This window comes from Channa argus, chromosome 6 (assembly GCF_033026475.1).
Source record: "Channa argus isolate prfri chromosome 6, Channa argus male v1.0, whole genome shotgun sequence".
Lineage (NCBI taxonomy): Eukaryota > Metazoa > Chordata > Actinopteri > Anabantiformes > Channidae > Channa > Channa argus.
Window position 1 is genome coordinate 27,644,014 of NC_090202.1, and position 24,426 is coordinate 27,668,439.

Here is a 24,426-nt window from a genome sequence, read left to right on the forward strand (position 1 = left end):
AAAAAGAAAAACCTGTATCAGTCCGTTTACAATTGAACAGCTTCTTTATTCAGTTCAACAAGCTTTATTGTGGTGACAATGCTTCCTAATTGTGTAAAAACAGCAGAAATGCTAAGTGTTAGTGAACTGCACAGTCAAATCATCCTCACGAACTCTTCATCCATTCATCCACACACAAGATCAAACAATCACCAGCTACAGTAATTACAGCCACTATTGTTTCTTTGCTTTCCCAGCTTTCGTGTGTGTGTGTGTGTGTGTGTGTGTGTGTGTGTGTGTGTGTGTGTTTGGCTGCTGGTTTGCACCCTCTGCTGGTTTAAACTAAACAGTGTTGTTCAGTAATTCTGATTTTGAACACAAACCCACAGTATTCATGTGACGGGTTGAGGCCTTTGAACATTTTTCTTACCTATGATGATAAAGGAGCATTTGTACAAGCTGAACATTTATTATTATATCAGGTTTAGTATTAAGTTTGCATCTCCCTACGAGCCATTTTTGTGTAATGCACATTCATCCTGTTCCTTCATCAACAGAAGTAACAATAATGGTGAAGGAGTGTGTAAGAAAATAAAGGGATGCAAAGTTTTTCAATACGCAACATATCAAAATCCTTCTAGAAAAACATTTTGGTTTGTTCTTTTACACCACTTTTAATTGAAAGATTTTGGTCTGAGACACATTTGTCATTCTAATGAGGACATCAGAGGGACAGCTCATGTTAGATGTGTTGGAGATAAAGTCAGAGAGTCCAGATTGAGGTGGTTTGGACATGTTCAGAGGAGAAACTGTGAATATATCGGTAGAAGGATGCTGAGGTTGGAGCTGCCAGGCAGGAGGTCTAGAGGAAGAGCAAAGAGGAGATTTATGGATGTAGTGAGAGAGGACATGAAGTTAGTTGGTTTGAGTGAAGAGGATGCAGAGGACAGAGTTAGATGGAGGCACATGATTCGCTGTGAACAGCCGAAAGGAAAAGGAGAAGAAGAAGACACATTTGTCATTCTATAAATAATGTAATAATTTACTTTACTTGTAAACAATCATTAAATTTTAAACTAAGTACTTCTGTTGCTGAAACCCAACCGCACACAACTGTTGAGTGAAACACTGGTGCCTGTCTACGTCCAGCATCCACATCAGCCACATTCTACCGACTTGCTGTTTAATATAGAACTTCATTTAAACATCACGATGCATCGAAACATATTCCGTCTACAATAGTTATGTAGAAAAACATTTTTGGAGTTTGTAGTATTTATGAGATGCTTCCAGCCGTGTCCAATAACAGCATTAGGCTATAATTACTTCACAGTCCTTAGATAACTGCAGGATATGAAGTGTCTCCTTGGACAGTGGACATGGTGGTGGATGGTATAACAAGACACAGGACTTTTCCACAGGAGCCCGGGGTTCGACTCCACGTGAGACATTATCTGTGATTATGCTTGTGGTTACTATAGTGAGGAAGTACGTGTTTGATGTCGTAACCTCACCCTGAGGTTGACCCATGTTGTCTCGTTTTTTCTAACCGCCTTTTCGTTTTGTGTGTATATAAAATCATTCCCCTAGAGTCAAAAGGTGACTCTCAGTGTCCAATACTGACACCAAAGTGTACCTGTGGTGTCAAAACCGGACGCTATTGTTCTCAGGGCTCGTGGATCATCCAGTAAAAACGCCAAAGGGAACTACTGTAATTTGAAGCCCTGGGAAGTGTCATATCTGAGGCTGTGGGAAGAGAAGGTTTTGGTTTAACTGATGACAGATGATGACAGGTTATATGCACATGCATAAGTGACATAAAGAAAAACACAAATATTCGGATCTGATACGTTAGGACACAACTGCATTGCCGGAGATTGATGTGGATGTGGCTGCATCTGAAGGTTTGTCCCCACTTCCTGAGGTGAGATCCAAGACTTATGTGAACATGGCCAAAGAACTTTGTCCATAAGTGATGCTGAGGTTCTTCTGAGCAAAAAGATGCTACTGATCCCTATTTCTGTGCACATTTGCTCCAACAACGTCACCATAACTAACATCATTTCAGAGGTTCTCGCACCTTCATTCAAAATGTTGCTTAAACTCTTTCCTCCCAGCTCTTTAGCTAATCCTCTGTGTGGCTGCTTTTTCCTTGTGTGTAATACTGACACGTTCATTCAGAGCTGCACTTTTCCTGCAGTAAAAACAACATACTTTAAAATACCTCTGCTCTTTGATGAAAACCCTGAATATTTGAAATGATTACATGGTTAGTTTCTTTATGAGGCAAGTGAATGAGAAAAATGCAGCGTCACTGAGCTGAAAACAAAGCTATACGCTGCTTCATCTACTGTAGCAGCATTGATTAAACAAATCAATTGTAATTTTCTGATTCTTTCAGTAAAGGGTGAATCTGCAATCAAGTCATTTTAACATTCTTTCTCATTAATTTCACATGTATTGCTACGGTATTTTGGTAACACACACACAGACATTAGCCAGCAGACGTCCCATTCACTGCAGTGAGCTGATTGATGTTTCAAATGTCGGCCTATTTCCACTATGTTGGCTTCATTCACGGATTATGTAAAATTATTCAAGACAGACTCTAAACAACGCTCTCTCTCTCTTGCGTGCACGCGCACACACACACGCACACACAGACGCCTGGATAAACAGCAGCAGCACTAAACTTGTAAAATGATTTAAATTCTGTCTTCCCAACCACATGCAGATGAATTGATTCACGCAAACATTCAGGAACATATTTAGAAAAAGGCTCTGACTACAAACACAAATTGCAGTGTAATGCTGTAATGTAGAACATGTGACCTGAGTTCTGCTGCCGCCAGACTCAGACAGACATGAGATGAAGGGATCTGACTGATGACTCTGACTTGTCTTCACCCAGACGCGACACACACGCCCTTTGGAGAAAGAGCACAATTTTCACAACCCCCTCGAGTCAACTCAGCACCACTCTGAAATCTTTCAAATAAGCCTTTCAGCCAAGTCATTAGGTTACGAGGCAAACTGAGGGCAAACAACTGATGCCTGTGGTTGGAAAGGTGTGTGTCTGTGTGTCCCATGGTGGACACCCCTGCTGTAAGCCTGAGTCTCTGCTTGATGGTGACGGTGGTTGGCAGCAGTAATGGTTGTAGCAGTTTGTCAGCACATGAGTTGGGACTCAGTACCAGGGTGATGAATTCACCATAGGGATCCTAGAGCATGCTGGGAAGGTTCTATTCTATCAAGGAGGTTTGGACACTGTTGTACCAGGGAAACATTATCATTTTAAGTAAAAATGGTACGCAGCCAATATATAGTTTTAAAGATGCTAAGATTGATTTTTACCTTGAACTTCAGGGTAATACAATTTTTCCTTTGACTGTCTTTTCCTGAGCATAAACTCAGACTCAAAGTTGACTCAAGTTGTATGTTTTTTCAACTCATCTGTCTAAAAAGTAATAAAGTAATCTGGAGCTGTGAAGACGACGGGCCCTTACACAGCAAACTCACCAATGACATTAACTCCGTCTCTACCACGTCTTTTTTAAGCTACTTGGTGGCTGCTGTGCATTTGCTGAATGTCAAGCAGCCAGATGAGATTCCTCAGTCGTGCGTGTTAAGTCCTTCCTGCAGGGTTATGTGGAGGTGTGACCACGTTCGCTTGTGTTTCACAACGTACCCGCAGTGTAACGATCAGAAAAGACCGTTTGATTTCTGTCGGACATCTGAGTCCTCACAGCACATGGCTTTTACCAGGACTGAACTTGATTTGGAAATAGCTTCAAAATTAGGTTAAGTGCGGCGATAGCTCTTTAGGATTTAGAGAGCTCTGTGATGAAATACGTGATGCAAGAAGGGGCTGTGGTCGACTCCCAGTTTAGCAGCTTTTTACACTCACCCAAGCACTAAATACTCTTCTTTATGGCCACTTTGACTAAGCTGCTGTGTTCGTCCCCATTGGCTTGAGAGACAGCTCCATCGCTTATCTTCTGTTTGTTGGACGGTGTTTTGTCTTAACTGTAATTGCCCTTTGGGGACAGTACAGTTATTTTTGAGGCTTGCTCGTCTTCCTCAAGGGCACTTCTACATGTGTAGTGGAGGAACTGGAACTTCTACTCGCTCTTCTTGTCCCACAGATGCCTCCTATTAGAACAGCTATACCATCTGGAATGACTACATGGTGACATCATCAGCATGGTTAAAAATATCATATTTTGCTATAGGATTCTCCCTAATGTTACATACAGCTTCTTTTAGCTCCCTGGTTCAGTTCAGATGAGCACAGCCTCAAGTACTTTGAGATACTGTTCTGTGTAATGTGCTGGCACTAAATCTGAGCAACAATCTAACTACAGATCCATCATAACACGCTTAAAGATTGAGTATTATGTGGAAATATAATTTCATTATATAACAGGAAAATAAAACCTCCCACAGTGTGTGAGGGAGACAAATGCATCATGCTGCTTATATTTTTCAGCTGCATTAAGGCTTCATTGCTCAGTTGAGGTATGAGAGCATTTCTAATTGATATCTGTGAACTATCACAATCTATGACTTTAACTCAGTCTGATTGAGTCAATAGCTGGCAGTGATAATGGTATTCCTGTTTATTCAGGAGATGAGCAGTTCCCAGGGGAGTCTGGGAAATGCAAATGGTGTGATAATGTCACCAGAGGGGTCCTACGGCCTGCTGAGATTACGCACTATCATTAGAAATCTAGCAATACCACTTTCCCTTTCACTGCCGAGAAGAATACTCCATTTAAAATGAGTTTCTTTTTTTTTGTTTGGCTGAAAGTGTTTTTTACAAATGCCCCCTATGATTGCGAAAAGTGATTTAAATTTTAAGCTGGCAGTTAAAGCAACACAGCCTTGCATTTTATAACAGAAGTGGGTGAGCAGCTAGTGGATTAATATTCTTCCTGTCTTTTTCACGGGGGTGTCAGAACCTTTCAGATGAAGAAAATTACTGAACTGTTCCCTAAGATGCCAAGAAGTTTTATTCCAACTGGAGTTGTTGCAGCTGTGATTGTCCAGCTGCAGAACCTGCACTCAACAAAACATTATCCTTCCTATTAAAGACTCTTGAGAAGGTTGTGATCTCACAACTCACAATTCTTACGTAAAAGGAATTAAAAATAGAAAAATAAAATGGAATCAGGTTTCAAGATGCACCATAGTATATCATCAATTCTGCTAAAGGCAACAAACCTAACTCTTACTGTCTCTGGACATCATTTTGCACTTGAAACTGCTTAACATCTCGTACTTTTGAAATGTGTCAAAAGCATTTAGGACAAGTTCCCTGACTGTTAAAATAGAAAATGTTGCTGCCATTATTCCCTGTGGTGTGCCACAAGGCTACATCTTTGGCCTCCTACTATTCTCACTGTACATGGCTTCAATTGACTTGAATTAATAAGTTATTACCATTTCCCATTGAACCATTGAGTTGCTTGTTGTCAGTAAGGCCAAATGTCCAGCAGCCTCCAGGATCAATTGTTGGTTCCAATAATCCTATTGTAATTATGTAGAAATGGAAGTAGTTTTCTTGATTGATGAGCTCATGTTTGATTTTCCATAAGAGCTGTGTCAAACCAAGGGCAAGAGAAGGATTGCAGCACAACTCTGTCTCCTAAAAAATACATTCCCATCCAAAAAAACTGCAAACGTGGTCACTCAATCATTAAGTTCCAATGCAACGTAGTTTTTGAATAAATGACACAGTAGTTATATTAAGGGAAAGTGAGCTGCAAGGACGTGGTTCAGGAGGGTGGCAACATATTTGCAACTCACCATTTATGTTACATGTCAACATGTTCTCATTAGGTTCACAGGGAACGTGATGTGGTTGAAATGTCGTTTGTTGAGAAAATGTAATTGCATTTGCAGTTGTATTTTTTAGGAGACGTTTAAAAGAGATCATATGCAAATTAGCCAACTCGCCTGTTTCAGTCTGAGCTTGAAGCACCAAAAAAATGTGTTTACTTATTCCACAACACTGTCACAACTGCGCAGCTGATTTTATAGAGAATGGTGGCCCCACTTCAATGGTTTGAAAGACGAGGCTCGGGTTTGCTGGCTGGAGTGAAGTGTGGAAAGAGCTTCTCAAGGCCTGTGGCAGGACTTTTAGACTGGGCGCAAAGATGACTAACAAACTTTGGATACATTACTTTTGGAAGTGTCTTTATTACAGAGCGTTTGAGGGTGAAGGAATAAATGTGGGGAAATAAACATGATTGCAAACAGCTTTTTACAACCCATAGTTACTTTTAATGGTTAGATGACCCCCTATTGGCTGCAGTAGAAGCTGGGATGGTTGGATGAGAGAGAAACTATGCCCAGCTGTGCCATGGGAGCAGGCTGCCCTGTTCTCTCTTCTTTCCCCAGAAATATAAATTAAAAATCGCCATTGATCAGGTCTGCTGATTGTGGAGGCCTTTTACTGCTTTTACTAAACAGTAAACCTCCATCTCGTTGTACAGTGCTGCACAACACGGCACACACAACCAAATTACTGATTGCCGCAGCCCAGCGATCAAACAGGAGCGAACACAATGAGCTTTCTGGACAAAAGCCACAAATCATTGATTTGGAGAAGTGTGATATGTGTGATCAAAGGCTTATTAAATTGAATTTTTATGAAAGGCAAAGCAGATTTTTGTTTGACTTTGATCTTTGTAGCCTTTGAGGCAGATTCCACGCTGCTGATGAGCTGCGTTTACAGTGAGCAGAGCTGCTTGGACAGTGATTGATACTGGCTGCAGTGGCATTAATATGAATGGCATCTATAACTGCAGAGGAAAGAGCAACAATAACGCTCAGTGTTGCGGGTGCACAGCCATAGTGCAAGGTGGAGCGTGGCGTCCCTTTAAAATAGATGTCGAATTGGAGGATGAGGAAGTCGTTCAGCTTTTGGATTGAATGGATTTAATTCCAAACATTTATCCTTAGGTCACTGACCTGAGTGCGAAGGCACTGTAGAGCCAAAATCAAGTAAATGCTCTTAGATTAAAGTAATTAAGTCTCATGTTCAGCAGCCACTTGCACAGGTGGAATTTAGTTTAGTGTTTGAACAAAAATGCTGTTATGTCCGCTGCTATGCACCAAAGCAGTGCTATTTCAGCACGTCTACGTCCATGGTGGTGCCCTGTTTAAGGCCGGAGGACATGTTGGACTATGTCCCCCACAAAAACAACCTTGTGATTGCTGTTAAAACTGAGCCGGTGCTAATAAATCTGCTGTGGTGTAGTTCATCATTCATAATACTGAATGAAAGTCTGGTAAAGAGCCAGTTAACAACAAGCTACTGTTTTACCATTAAGTGGATGAAATGGTTGTGCGGTTTTGCCTTATTGCCTCTTTTTCCATTCTTGGTGTTGAGTTTTATATTACTGTATTTGGATTCAGATAAGTGTGATTTTTGAAGGCTGAACTTGCTGATGCTCAATATCTTGTGCCAGTTTTAACTTGTCTGAAAATCGGAGCCCCTCTCTGCCAAGAATGTAGTCAGCAAAGCATGCAGTGTTTTGGCAGAGTGGAAACCTCAGTGTTTAGGCCGCTGGTTCCCAGACAACAGAATGCAGGTGTCAGTCGGAATAAGGTGCTGCAGTGGGTGATAAGTGAGAGGGAACACGTGACACCTCAACACATGTGGGTTTGCTTTGTTTTTTAATAAATCGGTTCAGCTCCTGCCCCACATCTGTAATGATTCACCTGATTAGAAATGACTGAGGTGGTGGGATTATTGCCCTGAATCAAATTAAATATTGACTAATTTTGGAAAACAGGGCGAAACATAGACGTCAAGAGTTATTACCGAGAATGTGACAGATACACAGGATGTGCAGTGAAACATGAGCTGGGGGGACTTTGATTACATCTCACAGTTAAAGCATGAAGCCGTCAGCTTTACCCAGCGTTGCTCGTAATGAGCGTAGCTGCGATGACTGCAGAAATGAAATGACATTTCAATATAAATGACAATTTCTATGACATACAATCTACTGTGATGCGTATGTAAAATCCATTAACGTGTCTAAATGGCAGTGATTGATGTTAATTGAAATGACAATTTTTCATGTGTATCTCTCTCTGAGCTCCAGTCGAACACAGACACACAAATCAAATCAAGATTCCTCTTGTAGTTTACTGTGAGCAGCCCCTGCTATCGTGGCTGTTTAACATATCATTACGTGGTGATCGAGATTCTGAAGTTGCCATTTAACTTTATCTCTAACTGCCTTGTTCATTTACCAAAACATCATCACAGTTCTAAGTTTGCACCGTAACGGCATTAAATCGGCAGCTTATCGTCTCCGAAAATCCTACAGGGACAAATGGAACTGTGGACAATCGTTTGTGTTTTACCTGAGGAGATGACTTTGCTGGACTATAACTTCAAATAAATCACTCAATTCTTTGATTTTGTGTTAAGAAATATTCTTCTTGAACTGACCACTTGCTCACATTTGGCAAGTTCAGCACTGCTTGCACAGACCGAGCCTGTTGTGGAAGCTCCTTTCACACCCTGTCATGAAAACGACAATCACCCACAACAGTGTAACTCTGAGACATCTTGTCTTTTTTTGCCTCTGTCCTAACTTTTTAGGTGTGTTGCAGCATCGAACATCAAACTTAAAAAAAAAAACAGACAATCTTTATTTATCTGAAAAAAAAGTTTCAAGTGAATCAACAAATTAAGGATTTATTTTATTCAATCCATTTTTGTTTTTGCTCTTTAGAAACAGTCCTGACATTTCTTAGAATGGGATTTGTACTTTAACACTTAAGCACTTGTCAGAGAATCATGAATTCTTTATTAGATTTTTTTTATCATCTTCTCAAAGAATCATCGTTTACCTTAACTGCAGTTAAATGTAACTCTTCATGTTACGTTCGGCAGATAAACAAGCTTATTAGTGGAATGTGAACAGGCTACTGTAAATTAGGGGAGATTACAGGAATCCTTTCAGCTTTCAGCCTCCTCCACATTATTGAGTTGCAGAACAGGGGAGAATTTAGCAGCATCCTGTCTGCAGACATCTAACATGTCATGAATGATAACACTGTCTGTATTAATATGAATGGATCATGTTCGTAAAGTCAGACATCCTCCACCAGAGCTGCACCATAATCAGTAGTTGGCCCTGTGGATGTCAGTTATTATTGATTCTAATCCCATTTGAAATGCATCATTCAAACAGCATCAGCAGTGTGTAGGCACAGCAGCACTGGGAGACAGACGAACATATAAACAGGCCGGCGTGATGAGGCAGACTGTGACTGAGTTTTCCTGCTGCGAGAGATGTCACGATCTGTCCAAAAATAAGGTTAGCATGAGAAAAAGAGCATCCACTGCTGTTTATGAGCCTCAGTGCTGAAAATGGGAGGTTTTAAAATGTGTACAATAACATTAATACACATACAATGTGGAAATAAATGTGACGAGAAGTCGTCCAGCATAAATAGAAATACAAAGGAAATTGTTATCTAATGTCTGTTTTTGGCCATTTTGCGTCTTTTTGTGGTTGATATGACTCTTTTTCCGGTCATTTTGTCTCTTGGCTGAACAGTCACTTCAGAGCCGCTGACCAACGGCTCCCTGGGCCTGTACCCAGTGGACCCGTTCAGTAATCCATCCATGTTTACTGACGCTACAGTGGACATACGTTCTCCTGTACTGATGCCTATGCATGAATTAACACATCAGCTGTGACTTCAGTTTTGTCTGCTCATGTTTAGTCACTAATTCATGGCTTTATTTGGGCTAAAAATAAGATTACATGTACCAATGTATCATCGCCTCGGCCATATGTAAAGAGCAGACGTAAACATTAGCTGTTCATGTTGGTTCATTAGAAAAGATGATGTGATGAATGAGTAGAGATTTCATCAGTATGTCTGTGACGTTGGTTTAGTTCACAACTGGATGTTTGACTTGTCAGTGGAGAGTTTTCTTCTTTACCTTTCTAAGAAATGAGATTTCTTTGATGCGGATTCTTGTGTCCTGCAAATGATCCATGTTCCCAGTATATTCCAGGGTTTCTGCTGGGATGTGTTTTAGTGTTTTTGCCTGTCCAGTCTCCAGAAAGAATTTCAGTCAAAAAAAACAAATCGGTATTTCGTGAACCGTAACAGATGAGCATAAATTAGTGGGTAATGACTTAAAGAACCTCAACACTAAATGTCGACTACAAAACTGGGCTGGGCTACCAGGTAACACTGTAACAATAATCAGGATTAATGCAGATCTAAAATTAGCTGCAGCAGTGAAGCCTGTAACCTGTCAAAGGACTCTGGCTGCAAACTAACCATCATATGAACCCTGACTCAAGCTGTTCTTATCTTACAGCATGTGATTTACTCATGAGTACTGCTACATGTTATTAAATTCAAGGTGAGTCGATGTCCAAGTCACAAATCCACCACCAATATAAACCTCCCTCAAAGATTGTGCTTCAAAAATGCTACTGTTAACTACTATTTTCTGTTGATGCTCCCTCACACTAAAAACCTTTAATGTGGAAATACGCTGACGCTCTTATTGTGAAGGAGGAATAGCAAATCTTATATCTTCAAAAATACACAGGCCCCTGGAGAAATCCGCAAGAAATGTGCGTGTTTCTGAAGCTGTGTTAATGATCAGAGGAAGAGAGATGACACACAGATGATGCTTTTTCAGACATTTAACACATAACCATAACCACATGTAATGATGACAGCATGATGCTTGGTGGCACCTTTCTATACCATGTAGGAATCATTGGGTCGGCTTTTGGGAACAAAGGAAATTTCAGCTGTGGAGTCAGTACGATCTGAATCAACATTTTGTGCCTTTATTAGCAGTAATGTTGAAATGTGGGCCGCATTCCATCTTTCTCAGATTGTAGTCGCTGTAGCACAGGACTGGCTTTTTAAAGTGCCATTTCTGGACGACACAGTTATTGTGACAGTACAGGAGCAGAAAGTGGACCCAAAGGAAAATAGGGTTTAAACAAGAGGACGGCGCCTACGTAGTTTCTGCATGTGAACAGATGAACACAGCTGGTTTGCTGTATGGATTACAGCAGGATGCAACCGCAGCAGTGGAGCATTGGAGACAAAGAAGACACGAGTTGGGAGTGTGTAAACGTGGACGGGTCCTTCCTGCTTTGTCTTCTCTACCCTCGTACTTGTCTCCACACTGCCTCTGTCAGTCACTTTCTCTCTGGGTTTCAGTCTCCATTTCTGTATCAGCAGAGCACAGCTTTGCTTTAGTGGCCTCCCTTTTCCCTCAGCCTTCAGTGTGTGTGTGTGTGTGTGTGTGTGTGTGTGTGTGTGTACATTTCTAAACACAGAGCACAACATCGCCACCAACTGGTTGTAGATTGGAACTTTCTCATCTTAAATATTCTCTCGTCTCACTCTTCTTTTATCGCCTTCCCTCCTTCTTTGTATCTTTTCTCCTGCACCTCTCAGCCCCTCATCCTCACATCTAAGAAGACATTCTCCCTCTCTCTGCTTTTTCTCCTCTCTTCCTCGTCTCACAGTCTGACCATCTCCCTGCTAATTCCACTTTCTTTCCTCTGCCAGCTTCTTGTTGTTTTTGCTTGTCTCGGACCTGTCAGCTGAAATAATTAGCCGGCACTTCAACTATCTGTAGGTGTGCTGGTTTCTGCTTATTACTGAGTGTTTTGCTGTTTTCTGTGTTTGTGTGTGTGACAGACAGTGAGGAAGCTGTGTTAAAAAGACACGTTGTCTCTGTCTGTGAGGAGTAAATAGTACATGGCCTCTTAGAAAGCACTTTTATCCAAAGCGCTTTACAATCACACACACACACCGATGGCGGTCACTTCAACTTGGGGTTCAGTGTCTTGCCCAAGGACACTTAGCAGGGACCAGGGATCACACCATTGACCCTGCGGTCTGTGGACGACGGCCTCACCAACTGAGCCACAGCTGCCCTGACAGATTAGGGCCCCTAGGCATCGTTTGCCCAAAGGAGGTGGTGCAATGCCAAAACCCAGGAGTGAATATCCTCTTGTTGGTTGACCTTCTCACCCTGATTATGTAGCTCCACTTGTTCCAATTTCAGCTCAATATGGACTTAAACTTCACGTCTTTTATGTTTTTTCAGCAGTCGGAACATTTTTCACCTTGTTAAAAATCTAAGTAAATTTTAACAGTTGTATTTAAATGTGGAATTGAAGCAGCCTCTCTACAACTTCCAATCTTGTTACAGAGGGTCTCTGACTCAGGCCTGAAGGATGTTTCTTGACTTTTTCCTGCCTACAAATCTGGGATGGGCTCAGTTGTTAATCAGATCAACTGTTTGTTGAATTAGTACCATCACATAGGGAGGCAGTCTGGAGTCAAGTAGTTCAGAACGGCAGATTCAATTGTTTACTATGAGTAACTGTATTTTGTATCTGTTTAGGTCAAACTGTGTCGACTGGTTAGGGGTTGGGTACAAAGTCAATATGGTTTGGTGTTGTTGAAATGTCTTGGTTTGGCTTCAGTTCACTGATGGCTCTTGGCTGATCACATGACTCGTGTCTCATGACTTGTTGAAATAAAGCAACAAACCCTTGTTTCTCACTGGACTCGAACGTGAGTCACCTGTGGCACATTGCTTTGCTTTGTTGACCCATTCATCCACCTCCAGGGTGACCGTGTTATGTTCTATCCAGCTGCTGTGTTTCGTGCCACAATAATAATATGTTTTATTGGTAATTTTTCCTGCTTGAACAAATGATCCACGTAGTTGCAGTTTACAGGACAGTTGCTATTTTTCACTTTTCCACTAAAATCTTTGGTGGTGGGGGAGCTACTGTGTTGTGATAGTTTTTATATACTTTAAAATTGTTTGCAGAAAAACTGATGTCGCTGGTGTTAGCCACCGGCCACAGCTCATCGACAGAGCTTGTCTCTGAACGAGCGGTAACTGTTCTTGTTTGAACGTAATGCTAATAGACAGGCACAACCTGTAATAGACTTCTCCAGACTGTAAAGCTTCCGTCATAAATGCTTCTGTGGCCACGCTAACAGAAAATACATTGACGAAGATGGTGCAGTCAGACTGAACCGGGAGAGAAAGTGCTGATACTGTTGTTAATGCTTCTCAGTGTTATTTTAATAGGCAGGCCCATGAGTCATCAAACTAAATCAATATGTAAATTAACAAGGCGACTTCCAGCTGTGCCTTTCAATATCATCTCTTAAATGAAACAAGGATCCGTCACTTAACGTCTCTTTGACGCACAATGTGGATGGCATTTCATCATGTGGAGGAATACATGTGCATGTAGATGTATTATTAAATATGTGGGGACAAAATAAAAAGGCAAATGAATCAAACCTGATTAATGTAAGTGGGCAGAGATGAGGAGGATGATCGAGTATGGATAGAGCCAAGGGTTAGGAAACACAGGGGGGAGTGGGGAGGAGCTGGAGGAATAAATGATCTTTCAGAAACAGGAATGGTGCAGCAGATACAGAGGGATGGATATGGAAAGTGATTCAGGCAGAGGAACAGAATGATGGTTGGATGGAGGGAAAGAGGAATGAAGCTGTGTCTGGTGTGTCAGGAGAGGAAGAGGTATGACAGGAAACAGCTGAAAAGAGTTTAGGAGTAGACAGACTGATAGGGAGTGAGGGATGATGGGAGGGTGCGTGCGGAAAGTTAAGTGGAGGGATGGATAAAGGGAGCAATGCAATTGAAATGAGAAGCACTTTGAGTGGAGAAGAGAGTGATGAAAGGACGGGGGAGAGGGCGACAGAGATGGAGAAGTGCTTGTAGTCTGGAAAAAGAGCTGCTTTGCATTTCCCTCACGCTGAGCTGGCCTGACTAAACAAATTAAATCCGTTCTCGGAGCAGCAGTGCTCCTCCGAGACTCACGCTGCACCTACTCTCTGCTGCAGAACCAGGTCCAGTCCTGATGAAGGTATCATCACCTGTATGAACCGGTGATGATTGCTCACCTTTGTCCTTAATGCAGGTCTTATTTTCTGTGGTTGTTGTGTGGCCATTTTGTGGCTTCTGTGTGAGCTCGTTTAAACGAGGAACGTGAACAGTGTTTTCCGCGGCTCTGGTCCTGGTCCGTTCAGTAACCCAAACACGCTTACGAGAATCTTTAATTTGTGAGGAGCCACTGTCCTGCATGTCCACCTCACAGCGGTCCCCCCTTGGACATTTTTTTTCCCATCCGTAACCCGATTCACCTTGTGTGAAGTTTTACATATATTCATTCCAATGACAAATTAGTGAATTCAGTTGCCGCTCATTATGGGCTGAATGCCTTCTTTGCTCACACTCCCCTCATGTGCAAACGCCTCAATTACCTATTGACATTTGAGTGTTGTCTCCGTTGGGTTTTGAATCCTCCCCATCATTTCCACTGAATTTATTTCATTGCATTACAACTCCCCCCTCCTTCCTCACATTTAGCTCTGTGTCCCGCGCTCGCGAGCAGAGGACATGTGCAGACTTCCCCTTCTGTGTTGCGTGCTACAGTTGAGGCACACTTTGAATATTTCAGCACCGTAAATAAAAGAGCGTGTCTCTTTCCGCTGTTATTTGCAATCGACCTTCTTCCAGTCACTCGGCATCTAACTCAGAGCAACTTTTTGGAGAGTGTGTATATAAGTGTGTGTGTGTGGGGTGGGGGGGGGTTATGGTTTTCTTTTGCATATGTCATTCTTGCTTGTGTGCGTTTTTTGTTTCTCCTCATGTGAATTTATTCAAGGCTCCGCTGCAGATGAATGTACAGACTGAAGGCAGAAAATTCAGCATCAATGTAAATGTATTCATTTATTGGCTTCGCCAGAAAAGGTGCTTTTCTTATTTCTGTGCACAAAAACATCTAAGATTTATGAAGCTAGACAGAGAATAACCCACATTTGTGTTCTTTAATATTGGCCGCAGATTGTGATGATGACGACTTTAATTGATGATGAGTGGTGTTTATGTTCACCTTCCCAGGACAACTTCCTCAGCAGGAATAAACAGGCTACTTAACTTCTTCACCACCTCTCGTCACCCGCTTCCTCTGCTTCCTTCTTTTTTATCCGTACTGCCCTACTCTCTGTTATGAAGCATTCATTACAATAAATGTTCATGGCATCGCATCTGTATGTGTTTGGAACGTCATAAAGGGAGGATTTCTGTGCTGTTATAAGCTGCAAAAGCCTCAAAAATGTCTTTTATTCACATTTTCTGCAGCTCTTAACTTCCATTCTCTGAGCAGAAAGTCGAAAGCACTAAGCAACATGACCTCTGACCTCTGCTGTTGTTTCTCTGCTTCCTGCTGCAGCATAAGACCAACCATGGACGTCACCTCTTCGCTCCTCCTCCCCCTAGTCTTCATCCTGCTGTCCTCCCTTCCATCCTCCTCCTCCTCCTCGTCCTCCTCCATGTTGTGTCCGAAGAGGTGCACCTGTCAGAACCTGCTGCCATCCTATACTGTGCTGTGTGCCAAGACGGGCCTCCTCTTCGTCCCGCCCAACATCGACCGACAGACGGCCGAGCTCAGGCTGATGGACAACTTCATCACAACGCTGAGGCACCGAGACTTTGCCAACATGACTAGCCTGGTCAGAGCTCGCTTTTTTAGCACCTTTACAGCCACGTTTGCTTAGATCTGAGTATACAATTAGTGAACAATTAGCGCAATGCAAACTACTAGATGCTGTGAAATCTGTACTGAATGTAACTTGACATAATGAGTGAATGAAAGCAGGGGCATGTCTACAATGGTTTTTAATAGGGTTGGCAGACTGGGACACATGGTCAAAGAAGGTTGTGCTCTAATTTAATGTCCCCTTTTTGGACATGATCAGCTTTACGTGTTTTCAAAGAATAAAGCCATTTGTAGCTCCAAATGGAAAACTACGAATCGTCATAAACACACAGAGCCCTGTAACTGGGATTTCGATTCTTTAGAATCATAAGCTCAGGTACCAACCACTTTTTGATTTGGGCAGCGCCGTGTGCCACGTGGATGTATTATGAGAAAATACGTTTCTCATTCATTTCCGTATCCCAGTCTTAAAACCCAGATGTTCCTCATGCTTCTTTGTTTCGGTGCCTAAAGACCACTGATCTCCCGACACACATGAACGAGGATAAAATGAAGAATTCCTACAACTCTTTGCAAAATTGGACCAAATGTCAGTAACAATAAGTCGGTCAGGCTGTTTTAACTATATTGGTTTGACTGTTAAAGACAAACATGTTAATCACTAATCACTGTTTGAAGTATAAAAATGTGGCTGAGACAAAAAGGTACACAAGAAGAGTAAATTGCACCACTTTGAAATAACATCTGGAAAAAATTGAACATGTCAGATTAAGGCTGATTGTGTGATTCAACATTTGGAGTAAAGACAAGTGTTTGGCTCTCAGTGTTCAGTCAGGAACATGTAAAAACAAGTCATCGAAGCCAATGTTTATTCCACACTGAACGCAGGGAACATTAGGAACATCTGCTCCTTCCAACAGCACGTATTCACTGAGGTGAAATCTCTGCTATCCTACAGATTTCTCCAATTACTTCCATCGTATTCATATAACGGAGGTGGAGAGGCTTCAATGCACGTGGCACAAAAAGAAAGATACCAACATCACAGTATTTCATTGCCACATAGAGAACCTCGCCACAGCAGGAAACTTCCTTAGCGTGTCAAAGATACGTTTCTTCTCCCAGCACACATGATGTTTGCACACACACGAGGAAGCGTGGGAAATAAGGTTTTAATCACTCGCCAGTGAGCGTGATACAGCTGTCCCCGGTGATCGTGGTGTTTGTCCAAAACAGGTTTGCAAATGTGTGGGTGTTTAATGACCTTTTCAGGGGTGTTAATTGAAAATATTTCTGCATCTTTAATCTTGTGGGACAGCGGAAGTATTTAGCTGCACAAACTCCTGACCTCAGTAGCTGGTATTATGTATTCATGAAGACTTATTTCGTCGCCGTGTTATCTGTAATTTCAAGTGACACTCAGCACTCTAGTATTAGTCACTAAAATTATTATTTATGAAGGGGAAAAGATGAACTGTTGAACTTTTCTTAAGCAAAACTGGAATCTGTTATGTCAAGTGGTTACTCATCAGCAAACTCTGGCCTTTGACCCCCTGCACGGGAGGACAGAGAGTGGTAGAACAAGTGAAATGGCTCCGTTGGTGCCACCTCCTATGTGTGGTTACAATAATCCCATGTGTCTCCATGTGTTCAGATCCACCTGACTTTAAGCAGGAACACAATCAGCCAGATCAAGCCGTACACCTTTGCTGACCTCCAGGATCTGCATGCGCTTCACCTGGATGCCAACCGCCTCACCACCCTGGACGACTCCCACTTCCAGGGTCTGGTGAACCTCAGACACCTCATCCTGGCCAACAACCAGCTGCACAGCATATCAGAAGGAGCCTTTCAGGTACAAATCCTACCTGATAACCTTTTACCAACGCCACACTCAACTGTGCACTGTCTGTTTATCCTGGAGAAGCAATTCTTGCTGTGTGGCTTCTCCAAGGTTTTTCAGTTTTTCTCTGTGTTGTACAGACTGGGTTGCTATGTAAGTTTGTGATTTTAGACAAAAGAATTAAATGAGACCAAGGACAACAGACAAAACTGCTTCCTTCAAACCAAAGTATCACTGCTGCTAAAACTAGTACCGTTACTACAGAACTGCTACAATAACAACCTACCTGCTGCTGCTGTGTACTGTACCTACACTATATACTGCTATAGCTTTTATTACCACTCATACTAGTACCACTACGTTTCTTACAACAAACCAGTAACCCTGCAGTAGTAATGATTGAGTACACAGATGTACTACGTGGACTATGTGAAAGAAGTAAGAGCAAAACGTACTCGAGGTTGATTGGCTCTTTCCAGGTGTCATGTACAATAACTTCATTAACTTCGACAAATGTTTGTTTTACTGAGGCTAAAATGCACCAGTTTCTAAGATGTTGGGTAGCTGGTAATATTCCATAATTCCTTCAGTGAACAATCTTCAGATGATCTACAATCTAAATGTGCAGTGTGCCTAGATAAACTATTAACCCCTTGAAACATTAGACTGTTTGATTTGATTTGTATTTTTTCTTTTTCAGCTTCAGCTTCTCGTAAACTCAGGGTTGCCACAGCAGATTATTGGTCCACACGTGGATTTGGCACACTTTTTATGCCGGATGCTCTTCCTGATGCCGCCTAAATCACCACTGGTGCAGCAGCCATTTAGTTACTAGTGATTATAGTGTAAATACACCAGTATCTGGAAGGTCCAGTTAGTAATGGTTCTGTATCCTGGCCATAATTTACACTATGAAGACAAATGAACGCCAGGAAAAGATTGTTGAAAAGCAGAAGTCATGAAAAGAAAAGGACAGTTCCTACTCATGAAATAGCAGTGCAGTTAAATGCATCATTGAGAAATGAAATTCATATGGTAAATATGTAAATCACTGCATCTAGTCTGGTGGTCAGAAACCTCACTTATGCTATTATTGTTAAACGTTTTGAATTCCTTATTATTTTAGATTAATTTGTAGAGATCTGTTTTCATTTTAATACATCTTTTTTGTTTTTTTTTTTGTTTGGTAATTTATGTCCATAACATCCAAATTAACATTAAACATGATTCAGTGTGGCAATATATATATGTAATGGAGGGAGTAACAGGAGCTGCCCGGCTCCAAATGAAAGTGAGCTGAAGAGGATTTGCCAAGTGCAAACATCAACACAACACAATGTGGCAGAGGTGCACTTAAAACCCATTTCCTAAATGTTAACCCATGCTCAGAAATCTGTTGCAATTCTTAATTCATGAGAGTTTTAAGTCCACTGCTTTACTCCTTCACTCATCTAAACCTGGAGTACTTAATGTCTTGTTAAGACACGAATACAACTTTTGTCCCCCAGGCATACAAACCTATGATACGCTGTTCAGTTGAGGCAAAACTGCAGCACGAAACAGAAGCGGTAGCACATTTGGCAAATTTCTCATTTTCTTTGTTAATTTGATTTTATATTAGAAATTACAGTACAATCTGCTTAGTTAAGTAAATCTTGTTTGTCGTGCTGAAATTGAGTTCTTTATACTTTTTAAGCCAACATAAATTTAATCAAACATAGTTAGAAAGTAGCTGACCTGACAATGGACCAGAATCAGTCCAAACCTCAAATCAACAAGGACAGAATTGTCTTGAAAAGCATCACAAATCACCGTATCCTGCTGCCACCAGCTCCTCTGACAAATCTCCCACTACACCAACAAACTATTTTAAATCCAACTATTTTGGATCAGCACTGCCAACAAACCTCATGATTCATCACCCAAACATGTCTTTTGCCAAGAGTCTAAGTTTGGAGAGTTACTGCAAAGTCATTTGAAGCTCTGCAGAAAACGGTATTTGTGATTCTCAAGGTCAAGTGCTTTGGGAACACGATGCCACATTTCTGGCTCCTGCTCCGAACCAGCAGAACCAGCCTGCCATGCCTCTACTGCTCAGCTCAATCTTTTCAATTTCCCCCTCTTCACTAATTGATGCTGTCCTTTCTCTGATCATTTAAAGTCCAGGGCTGAGGGGCCGAATTGACCCCTCAGCAGCAGGTCTCAGACCTCTGCAGGACTTTCATGAAGAGACCTGAACTCATTAATGGACCAGACCTTCTGAACCTCTCACCCACTGTCACAACTTCTCTCTCTTTCTGTCCCTGAGTCCATTTGACTCCTTTCGCCCACATGTGCACAGATTTCATTTTGAAGGATAAGACGAGCATTTTTCCCTCTAACTATTTTGTGAATAAAACCTTTAAATACAGGTCAAATCCCAAAGTCAATTCAGTTTAAACCATGCAGATCCAAGCTTTGACTAATTGCTTAAATCAAATCAAACTAAAAATAGCAAAGAGAATAAAGTCTTTTAAACAGGATCAAATTAAAAGGTTCAAGTTAGAGCAGAAAACAAAGATGGCCGCCCTCTTATCATTAGAGCAGCAGCAAACTTTTTTCACAATTGGTTATAATCCTATTGTGTCTTCATTTTACTCTAAAGTCATAAAGCTTTTGAAAATCAAAAACCTACTTTAACTAAACAACCTGTGGATGGATGTACAGACACATCTTTCCATTTCATTTATTTCTGACTGCACTGCTACAGCACCTGTAAGCAAAAGGTTTGAGTGGACAACTGGCTCAGAAGTACTAAAACGTAATACTCTGAGTAAAAGTGCTACTTCAAATTCTAAAAGGTACTAAGTACAAAAGTACAATTACTCCTCCATGCATAATATTACATATTTTATTTATATTCTATTATTTGACAAAAATAAAATTTGGACTGTCCCCCACCATCACTTTACGTACTGACAACTGCTTCATCTCCAATAATACATCAGCATATATTAGTTGATTACGTTTTTAAAGCATCTACATCTGCAATATAAGTGTAGTGGAGTAAAAAGGACAATGTAATGGAAATGGAAACTGAACTTTAGTGTTGTGCTTTAATACTTGGTGACCCAGTCCCTCTATATAAAACGCATTGACAAACCCTCACCACCTGTTTTGTTATTTGGACATTAGTAAAGGTGGCAGGTCACTCAGTCTCAGGTGTCAGAGCCAGATGCTTCGTGGACCGTGAAGCTCAAAGTAAACGAGGCATTTTCAGCACTCTGAAGAGAAAACGGCACAGTCTGAGAGGAATTTGGCCATTTACAACTGCATTTCTGCTCACATCACTCTTTGAACTTCTCTCCACAGCTTGTAATGTTTCTTTTGTCAGTAAGAAATGAGATTCCCTTTGTTCGCGAAGCAATAAAGCACCGATTATTGTAATGAGAGCTGAGGCATTGTGACATTCACACAGTGTCCTGATTGTGTGAATTATGAGCACAATTACAGCAACAACACCACCACTTTGGCTGACCAACAGGCTTTTATCGCTTCTCTTCAACCTCTCCTTCCTCTTACCCCCCATCTGTCTCATTATGTTTGCTGACTCGTGGCATTTCAATGGTGTAGCGATTATGAGAATTGTATGGAAGCAATTACAGAAAACAAAATGCTTAACTGCTTTTCCTGTACAGCCTTGACTGGGGTAATTGATCCCCACTTCTTTGTCTCTTGGGTATTTCCCATCCTGCCTTTCTTCGCCTTTCTTCCACATTTGGTTTATCTTCTAACATTACCTTTCCATCCATACATCTAAAGCTCTTCATTCGTTTCTTTGTCTCCACCTGTCTCCATTTTCTCCTTCCCTTACCCATTTTTTCACCCTCCTGCTTGTGTAATGTCCCTTCTTCATATTTCTGTAGATGCTGAAAGTTTTGTGTATGCACATAAAAATGCACTCCCAGTCAACATTCCTTTTTCCCCTCCCAGGACTTCCTGGAGACCCTGGAGGACTTGGATTTGAGCTACAACAACCTGGTGGACATGCCTTGGGAGACTATCGCCATGCTAGTCAGCGTCAACACCCTGAGCCTGGACCACAACCTCATAGAGAGCGTCCCTGAGGGTATCTTCTCCAACCTGCACAAACTGGCCAGGTCAGGATTATGTGTTAACCTCATCGACATCATGTTGGGTTTTATATAAAGGAGGGTGAGAAAAGCTGGACATCCGATGATGCATTGTTTGTATTTATCATCAATGCGATGTTCTAGCCATGTTCTAGTTGCACTAGAAGTAACAAATGCAAAGTTTAAATCTGGTATGTATCATTTAAAAAAATATTGTTGTCAACAATAACTCCAAGATTCCTCAAAGGAGTGCTCTGTATAGTTCTTCTTTATAGATGGCATATTTCTTATGGTTTAGATGCAAAATACAATAACTTGTGTTTTATCTAAATTCAGAAGCAGAAAGGACTTTCAGACCTTAATGTCTTTTGGCATGCTGTTGTCTGGTTTTATAGACAAATAGAGTAGGGTGTCATCTGCACAGCAACAGAAAATTGATAAGAAAAAGGGAAACATCAAAAGTGAAAAATCCTGCCATGTGGAATCCCATAACTAACTTCTTTGCACGGAAGATTCGTCACCAACACGACAGATAGGATTTAGGCAAACAAAGTGTGTTCCCTTTAATACTAATGGCATGTTCGAGTCTTTGTAGTAAAAACATTTTGATCTGTGTTGTTAAATGCAGCTCTAAGAGGAGAAGGTTCATTGTCTGAAGCTCACAGAAGAAGCTATACAACCTTGTTTATTCTTTATTTAATGTTTTTAGCTGCCTTTACCTAATGACCCCATGCAACACTTGGGCGTCAGTAAGAACCAACACATTCTCATCCCACTGCTTCAGATATTGACACTTCCTAAGGCATCACATTGTGCCGCTTTGTACGTCCTTCTGTCTCTATTGGACACTCGAGGAGCGCCGCTATTCGACACTGTGGTACTGACACTGCAAGTGCACTTTGGCATCATGTCGAAGTGTCCTTGAGCAAGACACTGAACCCCAATTTAGTTGCTTCCAGTGAGTGTTGGCCAGCTGCATAGCAGCTCCCCCCATTGGTGAGTGAGAAGCAGTGTAAAGCGCTTTGAGTACCAAGAGGTAGAAGCACTATATATGTTAAGACTATTTACCACTCCACTTCTGAATACAGCCAGAAAAATCTCTGTTCAGTTCTTTGCAAAGTGAGCGCACTTTAGAGAGGAATATACCAAAGAGTGGTGCACAATCCATGCAGGCGGCGACGCACAAGCACACCTGAGCGTTTACCTTTTCTGCTGGGCCTCACTTTGTCTGCTTGATCAAAATAGCCAGTAAATCCACAGTAGAAGCCAGAAATAAAACCACAGAGATAGTAGCTCTGATGTTCATGAGCTCTTCCCTGGAGTAAGGGGCACCAGAACTGGTACAGAAAACTGAATTTCAACCCAAAACAAGACAAAGTAGACTGCACCAACACACGGAGCCACCTGGGCCCCATCTTATCTAAGCCCACATCCTCCAGTATTACTGAGTGAAAAGGAGTTGGCCACATTCAAAACAACATGGCAGCTGACAAGTGGAAGCAGAGAGATTAAGTGGTGCGATGTACTTTAAGTCTAACAGTCATTATCCTGCATTTGAAAAATTGAACTCTACATTAGAAAGTGATGTGTGAAAATGGGCTCATGAAAGAATCAAAAACCCACAAACAGTGGATGGACCTTAGAGATGTACACGTAAACCATTACATAATGACTGGGGATAATTCTGTCTCTGGATGAATATAGTGTATAAAAAGCTGCAACCAATTCTCACATAAATTCTTAATCTTCCAGAGACAAAAATATTTGAATGGAAGAGGAATAAAAGTCTCATCAGCGCTTCTGTGTTGTAGGAGAACATTTCTTTAAAGGGATTTTGTTATTTTGACGGAAGGATCAGAATTAAAATAAACCATTTCCAATCATGTTTTGTTCAACAATACCAGTCCCTCGGATGAGCTGTGTGTTTCGTTTAATTGATTTTCCAACCAATTAGACATAAACTGGAGCAGAATACAGCTAAACTAAAACCAAAGAGCAAATCCCTTCACATCAGAATGCGCTTTGAGGAATTTGAGCTTTTGAGGCTTTGCACTCACTTTGCACTCAAACTGTTGAGCAACAGCTGTTTCCACGCTCTTCAGAACTCAGTAAGGCCCAATACGACCAGATCTCTAGTGCAGCACAGCTGGAGCAGCTGCAGGTTCAGCATCCCGCCCAAGGGCACATCAACAGGAAATGAGAGTAAAGGTTACTTCCCAGCAGAATAGAGATTTAAAACCGTGACCTCATGCTGCTTCTCTGCCGAGCTGATTTTCCCCACTGTTCAAAGATCTGCTTGTGTGTGGGAGTGTTTTCACATATTCACAAACAAAAGAGAAATTCAGACAAATCTGGAGTTTTTAGCATTGGCACTGGTCTTTTTTTAAGTTGGCTCTCTATCATCTAATCTCCCTTCGAGCGGCAGAAGTTCTTATATATGATAAGAAACTGTGCTGTGTGTTTATGAATTTATCAGTTGTGATGTGGCCATTGAAACACATCAGAAACAACACAATGTTTTAAGAAAAGCTGTCACGTGATTCAGGGCTGCAACAATCACAAAGAGCTTTGTAAAATCCTGGAGGGACTGATGAATATCACCTACAGTTTATCTAAAATAAACGCTAATCTGATCAGGCTACAAGTCAGAAAAGTAGAAGACACAGCACAGATGTCAGCGCTCATTTCAACATTTCCTTATTGACACGTTCTGGCCTACTGGTAGGTGCACTTTCCCTCTAATAAATGATTATGGCGGCTTTTTCTTACTTGGCTTTTGCCCTGCAATGCACGTCTAGTTGGATTTGATTCCATGTGACTGCATGTGTTCACCAAGTCATTTTAATGTACTGGCACAGAGTAGCTTTCGAGCCCCATTAATGGTAATCAATTTTAATTTATGCCCTAACGAGCAACAGCT

At 41.5% G+C, this 24,426-nt stretch overlaps 1 protein-coding gene across 9 annotated transcripts in view; it reads left to right on the forward strand.

The window, feature by feature from the left end:
- The window catches only part of si:cabz01090165.1 (uncharacterized protein LOC100333421 homolog), a 277,606-nt gene that overhangs the window by 213,301 nt on the left and 39,879 nt on the right, over positions 1-24,426 (forward strand). For all 9 annotated transcript variants that reach the window (XM_067506904.1, XM_067506900.1, XM_067506901.1 and 6 more), the window contains 3 exons: positions 15,285-15,564; positions 17,206-17,406; positions 21,367-21,533. In XM_067506904.1, coding sequence (XP_067363005.1) covers positions 15,298-15,564; positions 17,206-17,406; positions 21,367-21,533 — 635 coding nt within the window. In that variant the 5' untranslated portion in view covers positions 15,285-15,297. The remainder of the gene's footprint in view (positions 1-15,284; positions 15,565-17,205; positions 17,407-21,366; positions 21,534-24,426) is intronic.